Consider the following 18,197-nt stretch of genomic DNA (forward strand, 5'->3'; position numbering starts at 1 on the left):
TGGCTGCCACTGGCAGTCCTTGGTTACGTCCTCTGGCATGGCCAAGCTGGATGTGACCAAGTGGGGGCGCAGCTGGTTCCCAGGGAGAAGGCTGGATGAACTGACCCAGCATCCCTGCTGCCCGCCCCGAAGAGAACATCTTACCTGCCGCTGGGGAAGGGCGGGAACGCCACCGACTTCAGCTTCTTGTCCTCTGCTGCTGAGAGGCAATTTTTGATGGTCTCTTCGAGCTGTTCTTCACATTTGTCAGAGCCCCACTGAGGGATGTGACAGTGGATGACAAATTTGGCTGCAAGTCCGCTCGACTGGCTGACGGCAGCTGCGACATGAGAGAGAGATGCTGCAGGTTATTTCTTACGTCTTCACATTATGCCAGGGGGTTAGGCTGAACCTCCTGTGTCCTCCTCAGGAGAGGAAGAGCCGCGTCAGAATTGCTTTTGACAGTTGGCACAAGTTTCGGGTAAACAGTGAAAACAGATGTGAGAGCATGCCACAGACATTCACACGGTCTGCCTTCTGGCCTCCTAATCAAAGGCATGGGGCTTCCCAGGTAGTGTGTGCAGTGGTGGAGAATCTGCCTGCCAATGCAGGAGACGTGGGTTCGATCCCTAAATTGGGAAGCTCCTCTGGAGGAGGAAATGGCAACCTACTCCAGTATTCTTGCCTGGAAAATCCCATGGACAGAGGAGCCTGGCAGACTACAGTCCATGGGGTCACAAAGAGTTGGACATGAGTGAGCACACATGTGCACACACACAATCAAAGGTACACAGTGGACTCGTCTCTGACTCCTGGAACCTGTGAATGATAACTTATGTGGAAAAAGGGACTTTGCCGATGTGATTAAGCGAAGGACAGTGAGATGGGAAGGTTATCTTGGACTATCCAGCTGAGCCCTAAATGTATCATACAGGATCTGATAAGAGGGAGGCAGAGAGGTCAAAGGTAGGTGAAGGCACTGTGACAGTGGGGCAGGGGTGGGAGTGATGTGTCCAGGGGTCAAGGAATGCAGGAGGCCGGACGCTGGAGTGGGCTTCACAGGTGGCGAGAGTGGTAAAGAGCCTGCCTGCCAAAAAATGCTGGTTCGATTCCTGTGTTAGGTGGATCCCCTGGAGGAGGGCAAGGCAACCCACTCCAGTATTCTTGCCTGGAGAATCCCATGGGCAGAGGAGCCTGCCGGGCTACAGTCCATAGAGTCACAAAGAGTCGGACATGACTGAAATAACTTAGCACAAACAGAAGCTGGAACAGGCAAGGAATAGCTGCTTTAAGAAGGAACCAGCCCTGCCAGCACCTTGATTTTAGTTTCTTAAGACTCATTGCGGCCTTCTGATGTCCAGAGCGCTAAGACAATACATTTGTGTTGTTCGATGCTACCAAGTTTGTGCTAATTTTTGCAGACGTGTAATAGTTTCTAGTGATAGGAGACTAATACAATGGCTTTTAAAAACTGACAAGCCCTCTCTTCTCTCCCCATCTGAGGTCCTGACTTGGTAGGTCTGATGCAGGCCTTGTGCTTGGTGATTTGAGGACCCTCCATAAGTTGAGACCCACTCTACTAGGTTGTACACCTCCTTGGACAGGGACTGTCTTTTGATCATCCCTGTATACCTGAGGAGCCTGCAGCGAGCAGGTGTTCACAACACGTTGTGAAGTTAGATCACGCCTGCTTGGTCTCATAATTTCAGTTCATACTCCCTATTTTTATTTTTTACTCCCCCAAACCTCTTTATTGTCAGTGCCAGAGCTGATAGTGAGGAGCTCTAGGTAGGTCCCCGTGGCCATTGATCTCCAAAGGAGCGGTTGGGTGTGACCCACTGGCCACTCTCTGGCCCCTGGGGGCGTCGGTGGCTGCAGCCACCTGCTGCTTGCCTCTAAGCCACCCACCTTGTGGAGCTGGGGCTCTGTGCCACTCAAGGAACCAAATTTAGCAGGGGCCCCCCACCCTCCTGCAGTGGCCAGGCTCTGGGAGACCGGGGGACTTCGAGCAGGTCACGCTGCTAATGGCTTCCAGAGCAGCATGTGGGGTTGGTTTAAAAGACTTATTTGGAAGGTATGATGCCCACCCAGTACATGAGCTGTGTTTCCTAGTGATGTCCATCCACCGTGCTGAAGAGGCTATACCTGTGGGTGGCGACAAATGCAAGGGGCATCCCCTGCCTGTCGGCTACAGCTGTGAACGCCCTGCCTTCCCAGTGCCCAGGCTGGTACCAAGTGTCTGATTAGTGAATGAGTGAGTTAAGGAATCAGTCGATGTAAATACTGAGGCAGCAGCGGGCATGACTGGTTGACTCTCCGACCATGTACATTTGTACACCAGAAGCAGAATGTTCCCACTGGCCTTGTGGTTCAAGGGAACCCAGTATCGTGGGGATTGGCACTGCTTGGGGCAACTTCCCTGAGGTCCTCACTGTTCTTATATGCTGGGGAGATTTCAGCTTCTTACAAACCAGGTTGATTTATTTTATATATGTTTAAAATATGATCATGTTACCAGCTGAATGATACTCTTTTTAATGTTAAAAGTCATTTTAAATAAGAGAAATGTACCCTTAGTGGTAGTGTTAAGTGAAACAAGAAATGTGTTAAGTTAATCAAGAAAAAATGGCGTGCCTTCTCATCCCCTGACACTCTCTATTTACACTATTTTTGTTGTTGTTGTTGTTGTTGTTTCTTTCTTTGGTGTTTTTGGTCCATGCTACATGGCATGTGGGATCTTAGTTCCTCCACCAGGGATTGAACCCGGGCTTCCTGCAGTGGGGACCGTCAGGGAAGTCCTTACCCTAGATTTTGAAGGAAGTCCATGGTAGCAGGTCAGCCTAAAACAAAGCATTTCCATGGCAACTGGAAATGGAAACCCCGGCTTGTAGTTGTAACGATTTAGTGTTCTCTAGAGGTGCCAAGGTGAAGGTCAAGTGATCTTGGGGCTCGGGACTCTGATATTTGGTAGAAACATCTACTAATACTCTTTATGTGATGTGATATCCCCTGGTGAGTCACCTTCATTTGGTGGGTACCATGCTCTGAGATGGCAGAGTGGCTGCAAGGAGCCTCTAGAACCTTCCTTCAGGGGAGCCCAGCACCTTTTCAGAGTCACCACCATCAAGTGGACGGCAGGGTGGCCCCTTGTCCTGCTGGGAGGCTGCGGCTGCAGCCGATCCTTGGTCTCCACGGCCCTGTGCAGCAGCCCCTCCTTCTCCTGTCCACCCAGGCCTAGTGTTCTCTCTGCTGCCACTTGGCCCTGGCTCCTACGAACAATTTTTGTCCTCAGTTTTCATCAGCTGCTTACCAGTGACCTTGCTGGAGCCCCAGGTCCAACAGGTGCCCATCAGAGTCATCGCTCACGCCCAAAGCCAGTTCCGCTTTCTCTGTCTCTGCCACTGGCACCACCTGTTGGCTTCCTCTGACTTGCCTCACTCCAGGCCCATCTGCTTCACTTTTACCACCATGTCCCACCCCTCTACAATCCAGCTTCCCGGCTGGAATCTGGACGCACTTATAATCGCTGTGGGCTTGGACCGAGATGAGTTCTTCCACAGGGAAGTTGCATTTGCTTCTGTGTCATCTGGGGACTCTACCATACCCAGGTCACGTCCCACTAGCCTTCCCAATTGAGGTTTTGTGGCCACAGTGCAAATCCACAGGCATACCAGCATGTGGTTCAAATTCCCTAGTGAGGCTTTTCCCCATTGGTCTACCCAATGGCAAGGTCAAGACAGGTACTGGCTGCCCTTTCTGCATGGTGGGTCCATGTTTTGCCTTCTGTTAAACTGAAGGTGCCCAGGCTTTGTGTGGGGTCTCCTACTGGACACTCCATCTTGGAAATGTATTCTTTCTTACAATAAGGACATATCTTACAAGTGATGGTGTTTTGAAACTGAATGAAAAAAAAAAAAAAGGTATAATTTAAACCCTGATGAACTATCTTCCCTTTTCCAGATGCACCCACACAAAATCCTGCTTCCCAGGGAGATAACTGCTGTTTGGCCCCGGGGCATGAATACTTGGCCCTAATAGCGGGATCTGCTTTCTTAGCTTATGCTTGTTTCCTGCAGCTCTCTCAATCCTTCTGGATTCATTTCTGTTTCTCCCTGTGAGGCTTCTGCGGTCCTTTCAGCAAGAATCCGTGGACCCCTGACTCTCAACTTTTGCTATCTGAAACTCCGCACCTTTTACCCTCCCTGTTGACTAATAACAAATAGCATGTGACCTTCTTAGTGCACAGTCCTCCCCCTTGGTGCTTTGAAGACACTTCTGTCTCCAAGCATCTTTTGTTGCTGACAGGTCTGCTGGCAGGAGAACCATCTTTACAAATGCCTGCCTTTCCATGGGCTGCTTTTCAGGTTTCTCTTGATTTTTTGGAAATGCCACCATGATAGGCCAGGTTTTGGATTTATTTTGATTTTTTAAATATACTCAATGTTTTCAACCTGAGGACTCAAGGGTTTCATTCTGGAAAATTCTCAGTCAAGGCCTTTTTTAAATTGAGGTATAGTTGATTTATAAAATACTAGTTTCAGATGTGCAACATAGTCCTTTAGGATTTTTATAGATTATACTTCATTTAACCTTATGATAAAATACTGGCTATATTAGCTGTATTCCCTGCGCTGAACAATATATCCCTGTAGTTTATTTATTTCACACATAGTAGTTTGTAACTCTTCATCTTTTTATTAATTAATATTATTAATTTTCTAAACTTTTTGGCCCGTGATACAAGATCTTAGTTCCCTGACCAGAGATTGAACCTGTGATCTTGCAGTGGAAACATGGAGTCTTAACCACTGGACTGCTAGGGAAGTCCCTTCATCCTTTTACATACTGCTTCCCTACCTCCTATTTCCTACCTCTGGAACTCTTTAGCAGCATCTTGTTTTATGCAGAGAAGCTATTTTTCTCTCCTTCCCATCCTATCAGGCAGTTTGCAGGTGCTTCCCCCAGACCCCCAGTTAGGATCCTCTCTTCCACAGACGATTCAGGGCCGTCTCTCAGTTATACAAGAGATGGGGTAGATGCAGGCATTCAGCTGATGCGTGACATGGCCCTGGGCTTGCGTGAGGGGCACTCTGCACCCTTCTGCTACTCTAGAAAATGGACTTCACACGAGCCAGAGCCCAAGGTGTCGGGCAGAACCTTGGCTTCCTGTAAGGGCTGGGAGTTTCACCCAGCCCTTTCTCTCAGCAGGGAACCTGGCTCGCGTCCCTTCCAAGTGTGAGGTGACTCTAGTTCCCTCAGCAGGTGACTTCCTGATTTCTCTGCATATTACCAGAACTGCAGCCCAGCTCCCACATCCCCTCACTGATGCTGCTTGCAGCTCTCCTATCTCTGTCTACATGGATGCTTATGTTTTATGTCAGCGTGCCTCGGTCTTAAATTTTTTTAAAACTTTTTCTTTATTTTCGGCTGTGCTGGGTCTTCGCTGCTGTGCGAGGGCTTTCTCTAGTTGTGGCAAGCAAGGGCTGCTCTTCATTGTGGTGCACATGCCTCTTATTGCAGGGGCTTCTCTGTTGCAGTGCACAGGCTCAATTGCTATAACACAAGGGCTTAGTTGCTCCACGGCATGTGGGATCCTCCCGGACCAGGGACTGAACCCATGCCTCTTGCACTGGAGGCAGATTCTTAGCCACTGGACTACCAGGGAAGTCCAATGTCTTAAAATTTTAAAAAGGAAATTCTATCTATCATCGTATGACGAGTGGTATGTGCAGACTGTAAAGTGAGGACATGTGTTCTTTCTTGATCAGTAGCCCTGTAAGTTTTCTTGCAATCAAATCTGATCGTGACATTCCCCAGCTTCTATTTTCAAAAGCACCTCTCTTAGTCTATACAGAGTCAAACCCAGACCATTAGCACAGCCCGAGGGCCAGGCCCATCTCTGGCTGCTGTTCATCTCCTCCCTGCCGGCTCCTGAGCTTGCCTTCTCACACTGTGTCCCTACTGCCCACAGTGTCCTTGCCCCCACACAGATCTCGCATCCTCACTGGTACTTCCCCAACTCCCCAAGCAGAGTGTATGGCTCCCTCTCTGCGCCCCACTTCTGTGTCTGTCTCGCCTTCTCGACTGTCTAGTGCTGGAGGACAGGAGTGCATTTTCTTTGTCCTTGGAGCCCCCACCCCAGGGCAGCACTTGGCACCAACTAGATGTCCCTGGAGGTAGTGTGAACACAGATCTGAAGTCGGACCCACATGTCAAAAAGTTACCTTTGAAAGTAAGTGTTCAAACAAACAAAAACCTGTGCACAGGTGTTCAGAGGAACTCTATTCACAGAAGTCAAAGGTGGAAATAACCCAAGTGATGAATGGATAAACGAAACAGTATTCAGCCCTAAAAAGGAATGAAGCACCGATACCAGTTACAGTATGGATGAGCCTCCAAACATTTTAAGTGAAAGAAGCCAGACACAAAAGATCACATATTATACAATTCAATTTATATAAAATATCCAGAAGAGGCAAATCTATAGAAGGAGAAAGCAGACTGGTGGTTGTCAGGGGCTGGGGGAGGGATGTGACTACTCAATCCATGTGGAGTTGCTACAGAAGGTGGTAACAAGTTCTGGGAACCAGGTAGCGGTGACAGAGAAGCAGTGCTGAGTATACTTAATGCCACTGCACAAGTTTAAAGGTCACAGTGGTAAACTCTGTCATGCATTTTCCGCACACACAGAAAGTTACCCAGCCATTCTAGACCATTTTTGGGTGAGCTGACAATGCCAATTAGCCTGAACTATCCAGATACTTTATAGTCCCCATGAAGTATGAAATGATCTATGTGGGCCTGCTCAAATTATCTGAGAGATGCTAAAAAACACCTTCCTGACTGGTTGTGACCTGTTTTGCTCTGTGAACTGAATGTGTGTGAATCATGTCTTGCTAGGGGGGAAGGTGGCTGGGGACGTGACCCAATTCCACACTTACCTTCAGCTACTTCCAAAGGGCCCTGGGACTTGCGAAGCTCCTTTACCGTTTCCAAGAACTCCTTGCCCCCAGCCTTTTCCAAGGCCTTACCTGTGAAGGACAATAGCGGAAAGCCATTGTGGTTGCCCTTTTCAAAGCCATTAATTTACACTGGTTAACAGTTTTACTACGTCTTAAGAAAGTGCTTAGAAAGTAGCAATCAACTTTCACAATTAAATCCTGTTACCGGGCTTCCCTGGTGGTCCAGCACTTAAGAATCTGCCTGCCAAAGCAGGGGACAAGGGTTCAATCCCTGGTCCGGGAAGACCCCACATGCTGCGTGACAACTAAACCCATGAGCCACAACTACTGAGCCGGTGCTCCAGAGCTGGTGAGCCCATGCGTCTAGAACCTGTGCTCTGGGACAAGAGAGCCACTGCAGTGAGAACTCCGTGTGCCCCAGCTAGAGAGTAGCCGCCACTCTCTCCAACTAGAGAAAGCTCTCGTGCAGCAACAAAGACCTAGAACAGCCAAAAGTAAATAAATAAATAAATAAACCTCAAAAATTAAAAAATTAAATCCTGGTTGCCAGTGATCACTGGTGGCAAGGGTCCCTGTGCTTCTATCCAACAGTACTTAGATTCTAGCAAACTTTTTTTAAAAGAATTATTTAATATTTTATTTCACTTACTATTGCTTCTAATGTATCATAGGAATTATTTCCCAAATCACAGCTGGATTGGAAGAATATTTGCGAAACACAGTCATGTTGTTTCCGTAACTGTACCACACTATAAGTCTGGAGAGTCAAAGGGGTTTGCCTTTGTGGAATGTGAAATGAGCACAAGGAGCAGAAGCTATTGAGGCAGGTCTAGGCCCTTTAGTCCGAACAGGGAAGAGGCAAAGAGGCTGCTCTGAAGATGCAGAATGCCTCACTCCCAAATTAGAAATTTAAAAAATGGCCCAGAAATACAACAATAAACAAGAAGCCTCAGAAGTTTGCAAAGACGGAATTTCGTGGTGGTCCCATGGTTAGGGCTTGGCACTTTCACTGCCGGAGCCCGTGGTGTGGCCAAAAAAAAAAAGTCTGCAAAGAAAACAAAAGTATTTATAACTTTAAGGTTTAGGGTTAGATAAATAAAGTTTTCTTTTTTTCAACTTATGTCTTTATTTCTTAACTTGATATCTCATTTAGAAGAAGTCTCCACTGTAGAGGAAAAGGATACTGGAGATATAAAAGACTGATCCCTCTTGAAGGCAAAAAGGAAGCATAAGAAAAAACAGAAGGAGAGGCATAAAATGGGAGAAGTGATACCATTATGAGTACTATCAAAGTAAGTCTATGGTACAAGTTATATTGTTGGCAATTGACACAGACTCTTCAAAGGACCTTTTTAGGGGTTGATTTGTTCATAAAGCAGTCTCAATGACATGAACTCTTGATGATCTTTTTAAAAAATTAAGGACTCAGAACCTCCACTGGGTTTGGGATCTGACCTTGAGTTTTTGTTCCAATTCTAGTGTTTTTTTCTATTCTGCTATCACCTACTACTTAAAAAATAGAGCTATCTTTATTGTTTTCCTGATATAAAAATGCAAATACTGTAGAAATGAAAAAGAAGGTAAAACTTTAAAAAATAAACATTTTATTTGTAAGAAGCTGCTGCTGCTGCTGCTGCTAAGTCGCTTCAGTCATGTCCGACTCTGTGTGACCCCATAGACGGCAGCCCACCAGGCTCCCCTGTCCCTGGGATTCTCCAGGCAAGAACACTGGAGTGGGTTGCCATTTCCTCCTCCAATACATGTAAGTGAAAAGTGAAAGTGAAGTCGCTCAGTCGTGTTTGACTCTTAGTGACCCCATGGACTGCAGCCCACCAGGCTCCTCCATCCATGGGATTCTCCAGGCAAGAGTACTGGAGTGGGGTGCCATTGCCTTCTCTGTGTGAGAAGCTAGGACACACTTAAGTGTTAATCGCCCAGTTGTGTCTGATTCTTTGTGACACCATGGACAGTAGCCCGCCAGGCTCCTCGGTTCATGGAATTCTCCCGGCAAGAATCCTGGAGTGGGGTTGCCATTTCCTTCTCCAGGGGATCTTCCCCACTCAGGGATCAAACCGGGGTCTCCTGCATTGCAGGGAGATTCTTTACCAACTGAGCCACTGCTGCTGCTGCTACGTCGCTTCAGTCGTGTCCGACTCTGTGTTACCCCAGAGACAGCAGCCCACCAGGCTCCCCCGTCCCTGGGATTCTCCAGGCGAGAACACTGGAGTGGGTTGCCATTTCCTTCTCCAATGCATGAAAGTGAAAAGTGAAAGTGAAGTCACTCAGTCGTGTCCTAGGACACACTTAAGGCAGAGCTCCCAGATTAAGGCCAGTAGGGGGAGGCTTTCCGAACGCAGTGAGTTGAGGGCAGTTGGTAGAGCCTGGGCTGGGTTTGAGGCGTGGAGGAGTTTTCACCATCTCCATGTGCAAGAGAAACCCTATTTCTCTGTAATACTAGTTTTTGTTGTTTGTTTTTTGTGTTTTCTCCCACCCAGTGCTATCGTATCTCCATTTCAGCAAAGCAAGTGGCCTCTGATGCCAAAGGGGACACACAGGTGAGCCTGGCAGCCTGGGGCCCCTGATGCTGCCATCCAGGGCTGAGCTACTAGTATCCACCCCAAATCACCTACCTCAGGAGCAAGCCCTCTATCCCAGGAACAAAACCCTTTCTTTACTCATTTCTGTCTTGTAAAAATGGGTGAGATGGTGACCATTTAGTTGCCATCTTATTATTTCTAGTGTCAGGAAGGTTACCTTCCTAGGTTCCTCCACTTAGCCTGGTCCCACTGGTGGGACAGGGGGCAATCCACTGGCTGTGTATAGCCTTACAGACAGACTAACTTGTTCCAGATGTCAATTTCCTTTTTACCAGAGGTGTTCTCAATACTGCAGCTTAAAATATATGTACAGGTTTACCCAAAACAAGCACAACAATACTTAGAGTAACACTACTCATTATAGCCCATGTTGGAACGGCCCCAGTGCCACCAGGGGCACCCTGGATCAACAAACTGTTATATTCCTACAACAGAACACTGCACAGTGAAGACAATGAATGAACTACAACCAAGCTCAACAACATGCGTGGATTTCACAAAGTCGAGCTAAAGGAGCCAGACACAAAAGGAGACCTACTGCACGACTTCTATAAAATCTATGCTATTAGAAGACAGGCTAGTGGTAGGGACTTCCCTGGTGGCCCAATGGTTAAGACTCTGTGCTTCCACTGTAGGGGGCGTGGGTTCAATCCCTGGTGGGGGAACTAAGATCCTGCATGCTGTACAGCACAGCCACAAACAAACAAGCAAACAAAAAAGACAGAGGACATCATAGTGGTTACCCTCGGAGAAAATGGTCCTGGGACGAGGGATGGAGCCTTGTGAGGGGCTGGCGAGGTTCTGTTTCATGATCACGATGCTGGTCACACAGTTTTATTCATCAAGCTGTGCACTAATGGTCTGTCTTTGTATAACACTTCAATAAAAATTTCAAAAATATATGCATATTAAAAAAATTAGTTTTTGATCCCTGGGTCAAACCTGGGTCTCCTGCATTGCAGGCAGATTCTTTACTGTCTGAGGCCCCAGGGAAGTCCCAATACTTCAATGCTGTTCAGTTAAACACAAAGGCAGAGTTTGATTAACAGGGTCCGCCAAGCAGAGGTTCTCCAGCTGACAGAGACCAGCCTCACGAGAACTTGCCAGAACAGTAGCTATTCTAAGGCACTTCTCCTGAAGTCTCAGAACCTTACCTATATCTTCCTTGAGGTCAATTTCGGCTGTGGTTGGGTGGACGATGCCCTCCACTCTCATGGAGCCAATATGGCTGATGTCACTCTGGGTCAAGGACAGCTGCATTGGGAAGAGAAGATGGAGAGTTGGGCGAGATAAGTCCTACGGAAGACCTTCACATCTGTGCATTCTTTCACTGACTGCCAACAGAAAAGGCTCTACATGGAACAACCATCTCAAGTTTCCCTGGTGTGTGGTTCTCAGTAGGCTCTTTTGAGCTCAGTGGATTTGATATTCACCCTGAGGTTAGCAGCACGCAACAAATCTGCCTCCTCTTCCAGGAACAGGAATGGGATCTCCCTTCCTTTTCTTCTCCCTATAGATTATGTCCTCATTTCTCTTCTGGGTGGTCTTGGTGTTTGACGTTGTAGTTTCCGAGTAGCTCCTGCAAGAAGCTACTCAGTTCCCAGCATTCTTTTCAGAGCAGCACAGACCTCTGGGGACAGGGACGCAAAGTCAACCACTTCTGCAGGAGAGAAGTGATGGGCTCCGGGATTCTGACCTGCCTGTGTATGGCCACCTTGTCTTTTGGGGACCCTGGAGCCACACTTGTGAAATGCTGCCCTGAGTGGAAATGTGTGAACTGAGTGGAATGGAAACCATTCGCCATCATCTCCCCACCTAAGCAAGAACTTCTTGCTCCCCTATTTAAGTGAGAGAAAGCGAATCATATCATAACCACGGACAGCCCCTAGAGCGGACATAACTTCCACCCTTTGCTCCCCTGCTCTCATCAGTGATAAATTAGTAACCAATTAGTAACTTTGATGCGCTTCTCAAAACATGCTCTTGCCAGTGGCTTCAAAAGAGGTTCTACCACTGTCAGGCTGCAAACATTTTGCTACCTGAGATGATTAACTGACTCTTTCCACAGGTGTCTTATTGCAGCCCCAGTTGACTTAGTAGATAAACTGTCTGTTATGCTTGTGGGAATGAATTATCTGCATGTTCGGCAGGGGCTGCTGTTGTGCTGCTGAAAACTGTTCAAATGTATAACCCAGTTTGTTTTCTTTCTGCAGCCTAGAAAGGCAAGCAGACTGAATTATTGGCAAATAATTCACTTCTAACACCAGGGATATTCAGGGAACATATCTTTCTATTTTCTTTTCATGATAAATTACATCACACCATGTAAAGCAGGCCTCCCAAAGGCTGGTTGAGAAAGTTAGCCCTGGATTTGTTTTTGGTGAGCACAGGAATAACTGGGACATGGGAAGCAGAAAGATACTGAGCAGAAAGATCCACTGGCTGACCAATGTCAGCATAAACAATTCTCAGGACTAAAGAGCTTGTTTATCCTCACAATGCAGACATTGCCACAGCATAGCTTTTTAGTTTAAAAATGAATACAAGACCAGAGTGAAAGTTATACAGGGAAGGAATGGATGAAGGTGGCATCATTGCTTGTAAACAGTAGGTTATGAAAATGCAGTATGCTTTATGGCAGCACATTACAACTTTCTTTATTACCTTCTGCCCTAGCACAAGGCTCTTAGAAGACAGGATAGTGAATCCATCCCCTGGCCCGTCTTCAGAGGTGGAATTTGAAGTCCCTTCTTTATCGCTGTCCTTTGGTTTGGACTGTTGGTAGAAACCAGAAGGACAGATGAGAAATCATCCAGAAAAAGCCCAAAGTGGCTTTTAAGTCTTTCCCTTGGTAACCACCCCGTTGGATATAAAAGGAAGTGGTCAGGTGTTAGGTTCTACTGTTTTTCATCGAGGGAAGCAAGGGATTCCAATCTGGAGAAAAAAGGATACTACAAAAAATAAAGTGTATTTAAGGGATTCTTCAGAGAAGGCAATGGCAACCCACTCCAGTACTCTTGCCTGGAAAATCCCATGGATGGAGGAGCCTGGTAGGCTGCAGTCCATGGGATCTCAAAGAGTCAGACACGACTGAGCGACTTCACTTTCACTTTTCACTTTCATGCACTGGAGAAGGAAATGGCACCCATTCTAGTGTTCTTGCCTGGAGAATCCCAGGGACGGCGGAGCCTGGTGGGCTGCCATCTATGGGGTCGCACAGAGTCGGACACAACTGAAGCGACTTAGCAGCAGCAGTAGCAGCAGCAGCAAGGGATTCTTATGCACCCACAGTCCTTACTCAAACCTGGACACAGGTATGTTATTCTTGCTCTTTTCAACACCTGCACCTTATGGAGGCTGGGGTCATTCATAGTACACTGTTCAATCTCCCTTCTCTCCAGGACTCCCTGGGGCACAGCGGCCGAAAAATGAACTCTTTTGTCATCTTTTTAGTCATCACAGAGGTCCGAGGAATGAAAACTTGAAAACCCCAGAGTAGTGCCGTCCAACAGAACTTCCTTCCCTCGTGGAAATGTTCTACCTTTGTGCTGCTTGGTACTGTCAAGCATGTGAAATGTGGCTGGAGCAACCAAGGAACTGAGTTTTATTTCATTTTAATTAATTTAAATTCAAATTTAAATAGCCAAATGTTGCTAGTAGTTGCTGTACTGGGCAGCATATGAAAAATATGACTCCACAAATGGTATCTCTGAGTTAATAGCTACGTAGCATATCAGGTTATCCAAACACCTGAAATGCCAGTGGCTGAACTTGGATGACTCTCTGTGGAAGGCTAGAGATGTGTCAGCATGCCACATGGGGGAGGTGGGAAGTAGTGTTCCAGGCCAGCATCTCTCACCAAAGATTTTGGTGGGGGCAGTGGAAGGGGTCCAGAAACATGAAAACCACCATGTTTTGGGGTTGGAAATCTCTAGTAGACCCTACATGATTATCTGAGCTGATCTCTTTATTTACTTATTTATTTTTAAGATGTTTTGGATGTAGCTAATTTTTAAATTCTTTATTGAATTTGTTACACTATTGCTTCTGCTTTTATGTTTTGATTTTTTGGCTGCCAGGCATGTGGGATCTTAGCTTCCCGGCCAGGGATATGGGTCATCCCCGCGCGTCACAGGCCAGGGATGGGTCGAACCCACACGCCCCTGCAGTGGAAGGTGAAGTCTTAACCACTGGGATGCCAAGAAGTCCCCTCTTTATTCTTTTTCACAGACATTCCTATCATTTCCTCCCCCCACCCAACCACGGTACCAGACTGAGGCAAGTCCCCAGTCCTTTGGAGATGCTGGCAACATCCTCCTCTTTGGATGGTTCAACTTCCCTCCTGTTCTATGAGGGTCTGGGGCTCACAGGTACCACTAGGCTTACCTTTTTGGATGTCCGTGGTTTGGTAGCCTTCGATTTCTTTCCCCCCTTCTTTCCTGACGTGGCCTTCCTTCCTCTTTTCTCTGGGGGAGGGGAGAGGATGGTTTCTGACTTGCCTTTGGTCCCTCGCTTTTTGGCCAGCAGTTCAGGGTGGATTCTGGGCAGGACGCCTCCGCTGGCGATGGTGACTCCTTTTAGCAGCTGAAGAGAGATGATGTGTGAGCTCAGACAGCAAAGAGCATGTTGGTTCTGGATTAAAAATGATTCTAACTGCTGGCAAAGAACATGTTAAATCTGGTCTCTGCTTTCCAAAGAAACTGCAGGATACATGAGATTTAACTGGTTTTCCCTGTCTCATGGGTAGGGCTTTTCTCTGTAGGTATCAAGGCAATCCACAATTTTGTATGGAAAAAAAAACAAGCAAAGTGAAATGAAAGCGTAGACAGGGTGGAACCAGGGATGTTGCCCAGAGCTCAGAAATTCCAGACATAACAGAGGATAAAGAGCTTCAGACGTAGGAGCACAGCTTGACAAAGTGGGGTTCAAAGGTTAATGCAAGGGCTAGACTCAGTTAACAACCTTCCTCACTCCTTTGATCATGCATTCCACCAGTAAAATATGTTTGGCCATGCACCTCCCAATGGATATCTGTTTACTCTAACTAATCGACATGAACTAATACATTTTGCACATTCTATAGCAATGCCACTCCAAGTGTGGTCTGCAACCAGGGCCAGTCCATAAGCTATTATTACCCATCTGTGGCAAAAGCGGTACAGAAATCATGAGGAAGTGTCTAATAAGTTGATAGAGTTATTGCTTATCTATTGGATCTAGTAACAACAAAATTGTAGCTGGTAGTTTGTATATTTTTGTCTTTTAATTTTTCTAGTAATTACTTTTTATTTTAGTTTTGGAAATTATCAGTTCATGTTGGATTGGAAATAGGAACTGATTCTTAGCCACAAACAGGTTGAAAAAATAAGACCAGAAAACAAATATAAATGAAAGTTCTTATACTATCTACCTGCTACCTCACACATCTTCGGTGGGGGGAATGAAGGTGGGAATTTACTTGATCTGGAATCAGTTTTAAAGTATAAAGGGTTAGTTTTGATAATAGAAAGAAGGGCACTTCTGCCCTCATCAGAATAAATCATCAACAAAGTTTGGGTGAGGAAACTGTAAAGAGAAGAACACGTGTGTACCGCACCTCCCCTAGCAATACACACAGCTTGCTTTTAAAGAGGAAGCGAAGCTCTGGCAAGATTCAGAATATATAATGGAGTCTATTCCAGAGACAATTTTATTTTGAATCTCAGTCCTACACTATCTGAATGTTTCAGTGTAGATGTAACTGGGCACTACAGCAGGAAGGATTTCTAACCAGCTGGGTCCACAAGCAGTAATGTGTTTGGCAAATCCATTTGGTGGCTGGTATCAATGCTTCAGACGTACCTGGTTGAGCTCCTCGTCATTGGCAACAGCCAGCAGGATGTGTCTTGGGGCTATCCGGGCCTTCTTGTTGTCCCTTGCTGCATTCCCAGCCAATTCTAGAATTTCCGCTGAAATTTCAAGGGAGTGTTAATAGGCAATCATAGAATGGGGTCTGAGCTTTCCAAAGCTTTTCTTTGGAAATGGTCTTTGAGTTTGATCACTTTTACTTATTTGCGATTTTTATGTCTGGGACTGGAAAGAAATCCAGAAAACTGAAAAGTACTCAGGTCACAGACATGTAAGATATTTTAGAAAGACCTGATATATGATCCTGTGGCAAAGTCTTCTAGCTGTCCCTTGACATTAATTCTCCCCCATCTTAGTGGTAGACCTCTAATTTTTTGCTGAGCCCATAATCACAGGAATGAAGACAGTATTCCCCAATCTCCCCTGTTGATAAATGTGGTCATGTGACAAAGATCTGGTCGTGTTGCATGGTACTTCTGGGAAGTATCCATCAATGAAAGGACAGTGGTCTTCTTCCCTCTTTACTGGCAGACTGAGGACACGATGGCTGGAATTTGAGCAGCCACCTTTGTCCAAGAGTAAGAAGTGGATTACAGAGCAACAAGATAGAAGGAACCAGAATCTCTTATGACCGTGGAGCCTCCTTGTCTTCTATAGACTTCTTTTGTATGAGAGAAAAAGAAACTGTCTTGTTTAAGCCACATTCAGCAGAAAGAAGGTGAAGTCGCTCAGTCGTGTCCGACTCTTTGCTACCCCGTGGAGTACAGCCCACCAGGTTCCTCTCCATGGGATTTTCCAGGCAAGAATACTGGAGTGGGTTGCCATTTCCTTCATCCAAGGGATCTTTCCAACCCAGGGATCGAACCCGGCTCTCCCGCATTGCAGGCAGATGCTTTAACCTCTGAGCTACCAGGGAAACCCACATTGAGCAGAAGTTAACCCTTATTAAAACATAACCCTAACATAAAACCCGAGTTTCTTTCACTGTGCAGCCATTTCTGAGGAGAGCTGAGACCCCTTTCAGAATCTCCTTCCTCTTCACTTGATGCCCCTGGTCCCTTATGTCCTAAAGGAAAGTGGATGGAAAGAACTGATTTATACTCAGGAGGTGAGGAACTACTTAACCTAAAAGGTAAACTCCTAACGGAAATACCTTTGAGACCTAGGAAGGGAGGTTTGTTGGGCCCCAGGGGTTTTTCACATATCCCTCAGGACCTAACCATGGCTCTGACTTTAGCAAACGTATCATTTGATAAATGTGAAAAAGTTTAAAGAAAAGAATATTCCTAAAAGTATTTCACATACTATCAAAATTTTGGAGTCAAAAATTTTTTTTTTTAAACCATAGAATTGGTTTATACTCCTGAATGCTTTCTCCTTCCACCTTTGTTTTATTATTTTTTTTTATTCTTTCTAAATTTTAGAAGAATGTTTTGCTAAATCAAATTTGTCTGCCTTCAAAAGTATGAATGAGCCTGTAAAAAAATTCCTTCCCTAGAAAGAATTCCTTCCCTAGAGAAAGAGGCAAAGTGCCAATGTGTTATATGTGGGGTGGGGAGAATTGTATGTGCATGAATGTGTTGTAATGTATGTGTGCAGGTGTGTGTGTACGTGTGTGTGTTGAGGGGATTTGCTGGTACAATGGCATATATACTAAGCCCTAAAATTAATAGACAATTTTGCATGAGTCTATACAATCAACCCAATTTCAAATAAAACAACACATGCAATTGCCATCATTCATAAAATCTATGGCAATAAAATAAAAAGTTGGCATAAATACGCCATATTAACTAAGCAAATGTGATTAACAAAAAATTAGAATAAAATAAGCATTAGAGTTAAATATTTATATGGCATTTCCATAATGAAAAGCACTAAATCACTGCAAATTCATTCTCACATCTTTTCCAGGTTATTAAGCAAGGAATATGGTGTTTACCAACAATTCATTTACACAATCACAGCGTTTTCTGAATCAAAGATTGAGGCACTGTGGTTTGAAAAATATGAGCAGCCTTGTTGGGAATGGAACACAAGAGCATTTGAAATGAATGCCATATTAGATATCTAACATGGTTTGCTGCCTTCAGATTGTTGCCCAACCTTTCTTTCTTTTAAAAAGGGTGCCCAATGGGGCTTCCCTGGTGGCTCAGTGGTAAAGAATCTTTCTGCCAGTGCAGGAGACTCTAGTTCGAACCCTGGTCAGAGAAGATTCCACATGCCGCGGAGCAACTAAGCCTGTGCGCCACAACTCTTAAGCCTGGCCTCTAGAGCCCGAGAACCACAACTATTGAGCTCATGTACTACAGCTACTGAAGCTCGAGTGCCCTAAAGCCTGTGCTCCAAAACAAGAGAAGCCACCACGATGAGAAGCCGTGCACTGCAAAAGAAGAGTAGTTCCTGCTCACCACAATAGAGAAAAGCCCACTCAGAAGACTCAGCACAGCCAAAGAAATCAATCAATCAATCAAACTATACAAAAGGGAACCCATCAAAAGAGGTGTCATTGTAAAGTCTTCACAAGTAGCTTGTGTTATGACTCAAGTAGCTTGTGTTATGACTCTAGGTTGAAATGTATAGCACCCCACTGAGCACAATTTAAAGGATTTTCCTATACCTGCTGATCCTAGGGGCCCCAAACCTGGGAGGAAGGAGCACTCCACTCACCCCTTTGTCTAGATGGTGGAAATGGGCCTCTGAGTTTTAAGCTTCTGAATAGGTGAATTTCTTTTAGCATCATGGACCGTAACTGTCCTGCCTCTGTCACCAGCATTTAGAGGAGGCAGTTAAGGATCGTCTCCAGGGTTTA

At 45.8% G+C, this 18,197-nt stretch overlaps 1 protein-coding gene across 1 annotated transcript in view; it reads right to left on the reverse strand.

Moving 5' to 3' along the window:
• LOC120865178 (core histone macro-H2A.2) overlaps positions 1 to 18,197 on the reverse strand; it is a 53,186-nt gene that overhangs the window by 2,242 nt on the left and 32,747 nt on the right. The window contains exons 3-8 of the mRNA XM_040242192.1: positions 15,380 to 15,486; positions 13,925 to 14,122; positions 12,203 to 12,313; positions 10,693 to 10,792; positions 6,921 to 7,010; positions 145 to 319 (exon numbers count right to left, since the gene is read on the reverse strand). Of these exons, the coding sequence (XP_040098126.1) occupies positions 145 to 319; positions 6,921 to 7,010; positions 10,693 to 10,792; positions 12,203 to 12,313; positions 13,925 to 14,122; positions 15,380 to 15,486 (781 nt within the window). The remainder of the gene's footprint in view (positions 1 to 144; positions 320 to 6,920; positions 7,011 to 10,692; positions 10,793 to 12,202; positions 12,314 to 13,924; positions 14,123 to 15,379; positions 15,487 to 18,197) is intronic.

Source organism: Oryx dammah, unplaced genomic scaffold (assembly GCF_014754425.2).
Source record: "Oryx dammah isolate SB20612 unplaced genomic scaffold, SCBI_Odam_1.1 HiC_scaffold_6, whole genome shotgun sequence".
Taxonomy (NCBI): Eukaryota; Metazoa; Chordata; class Mammalia; order Artiodactyla; family Bovidae; genus Oryx; species Oryx dammah.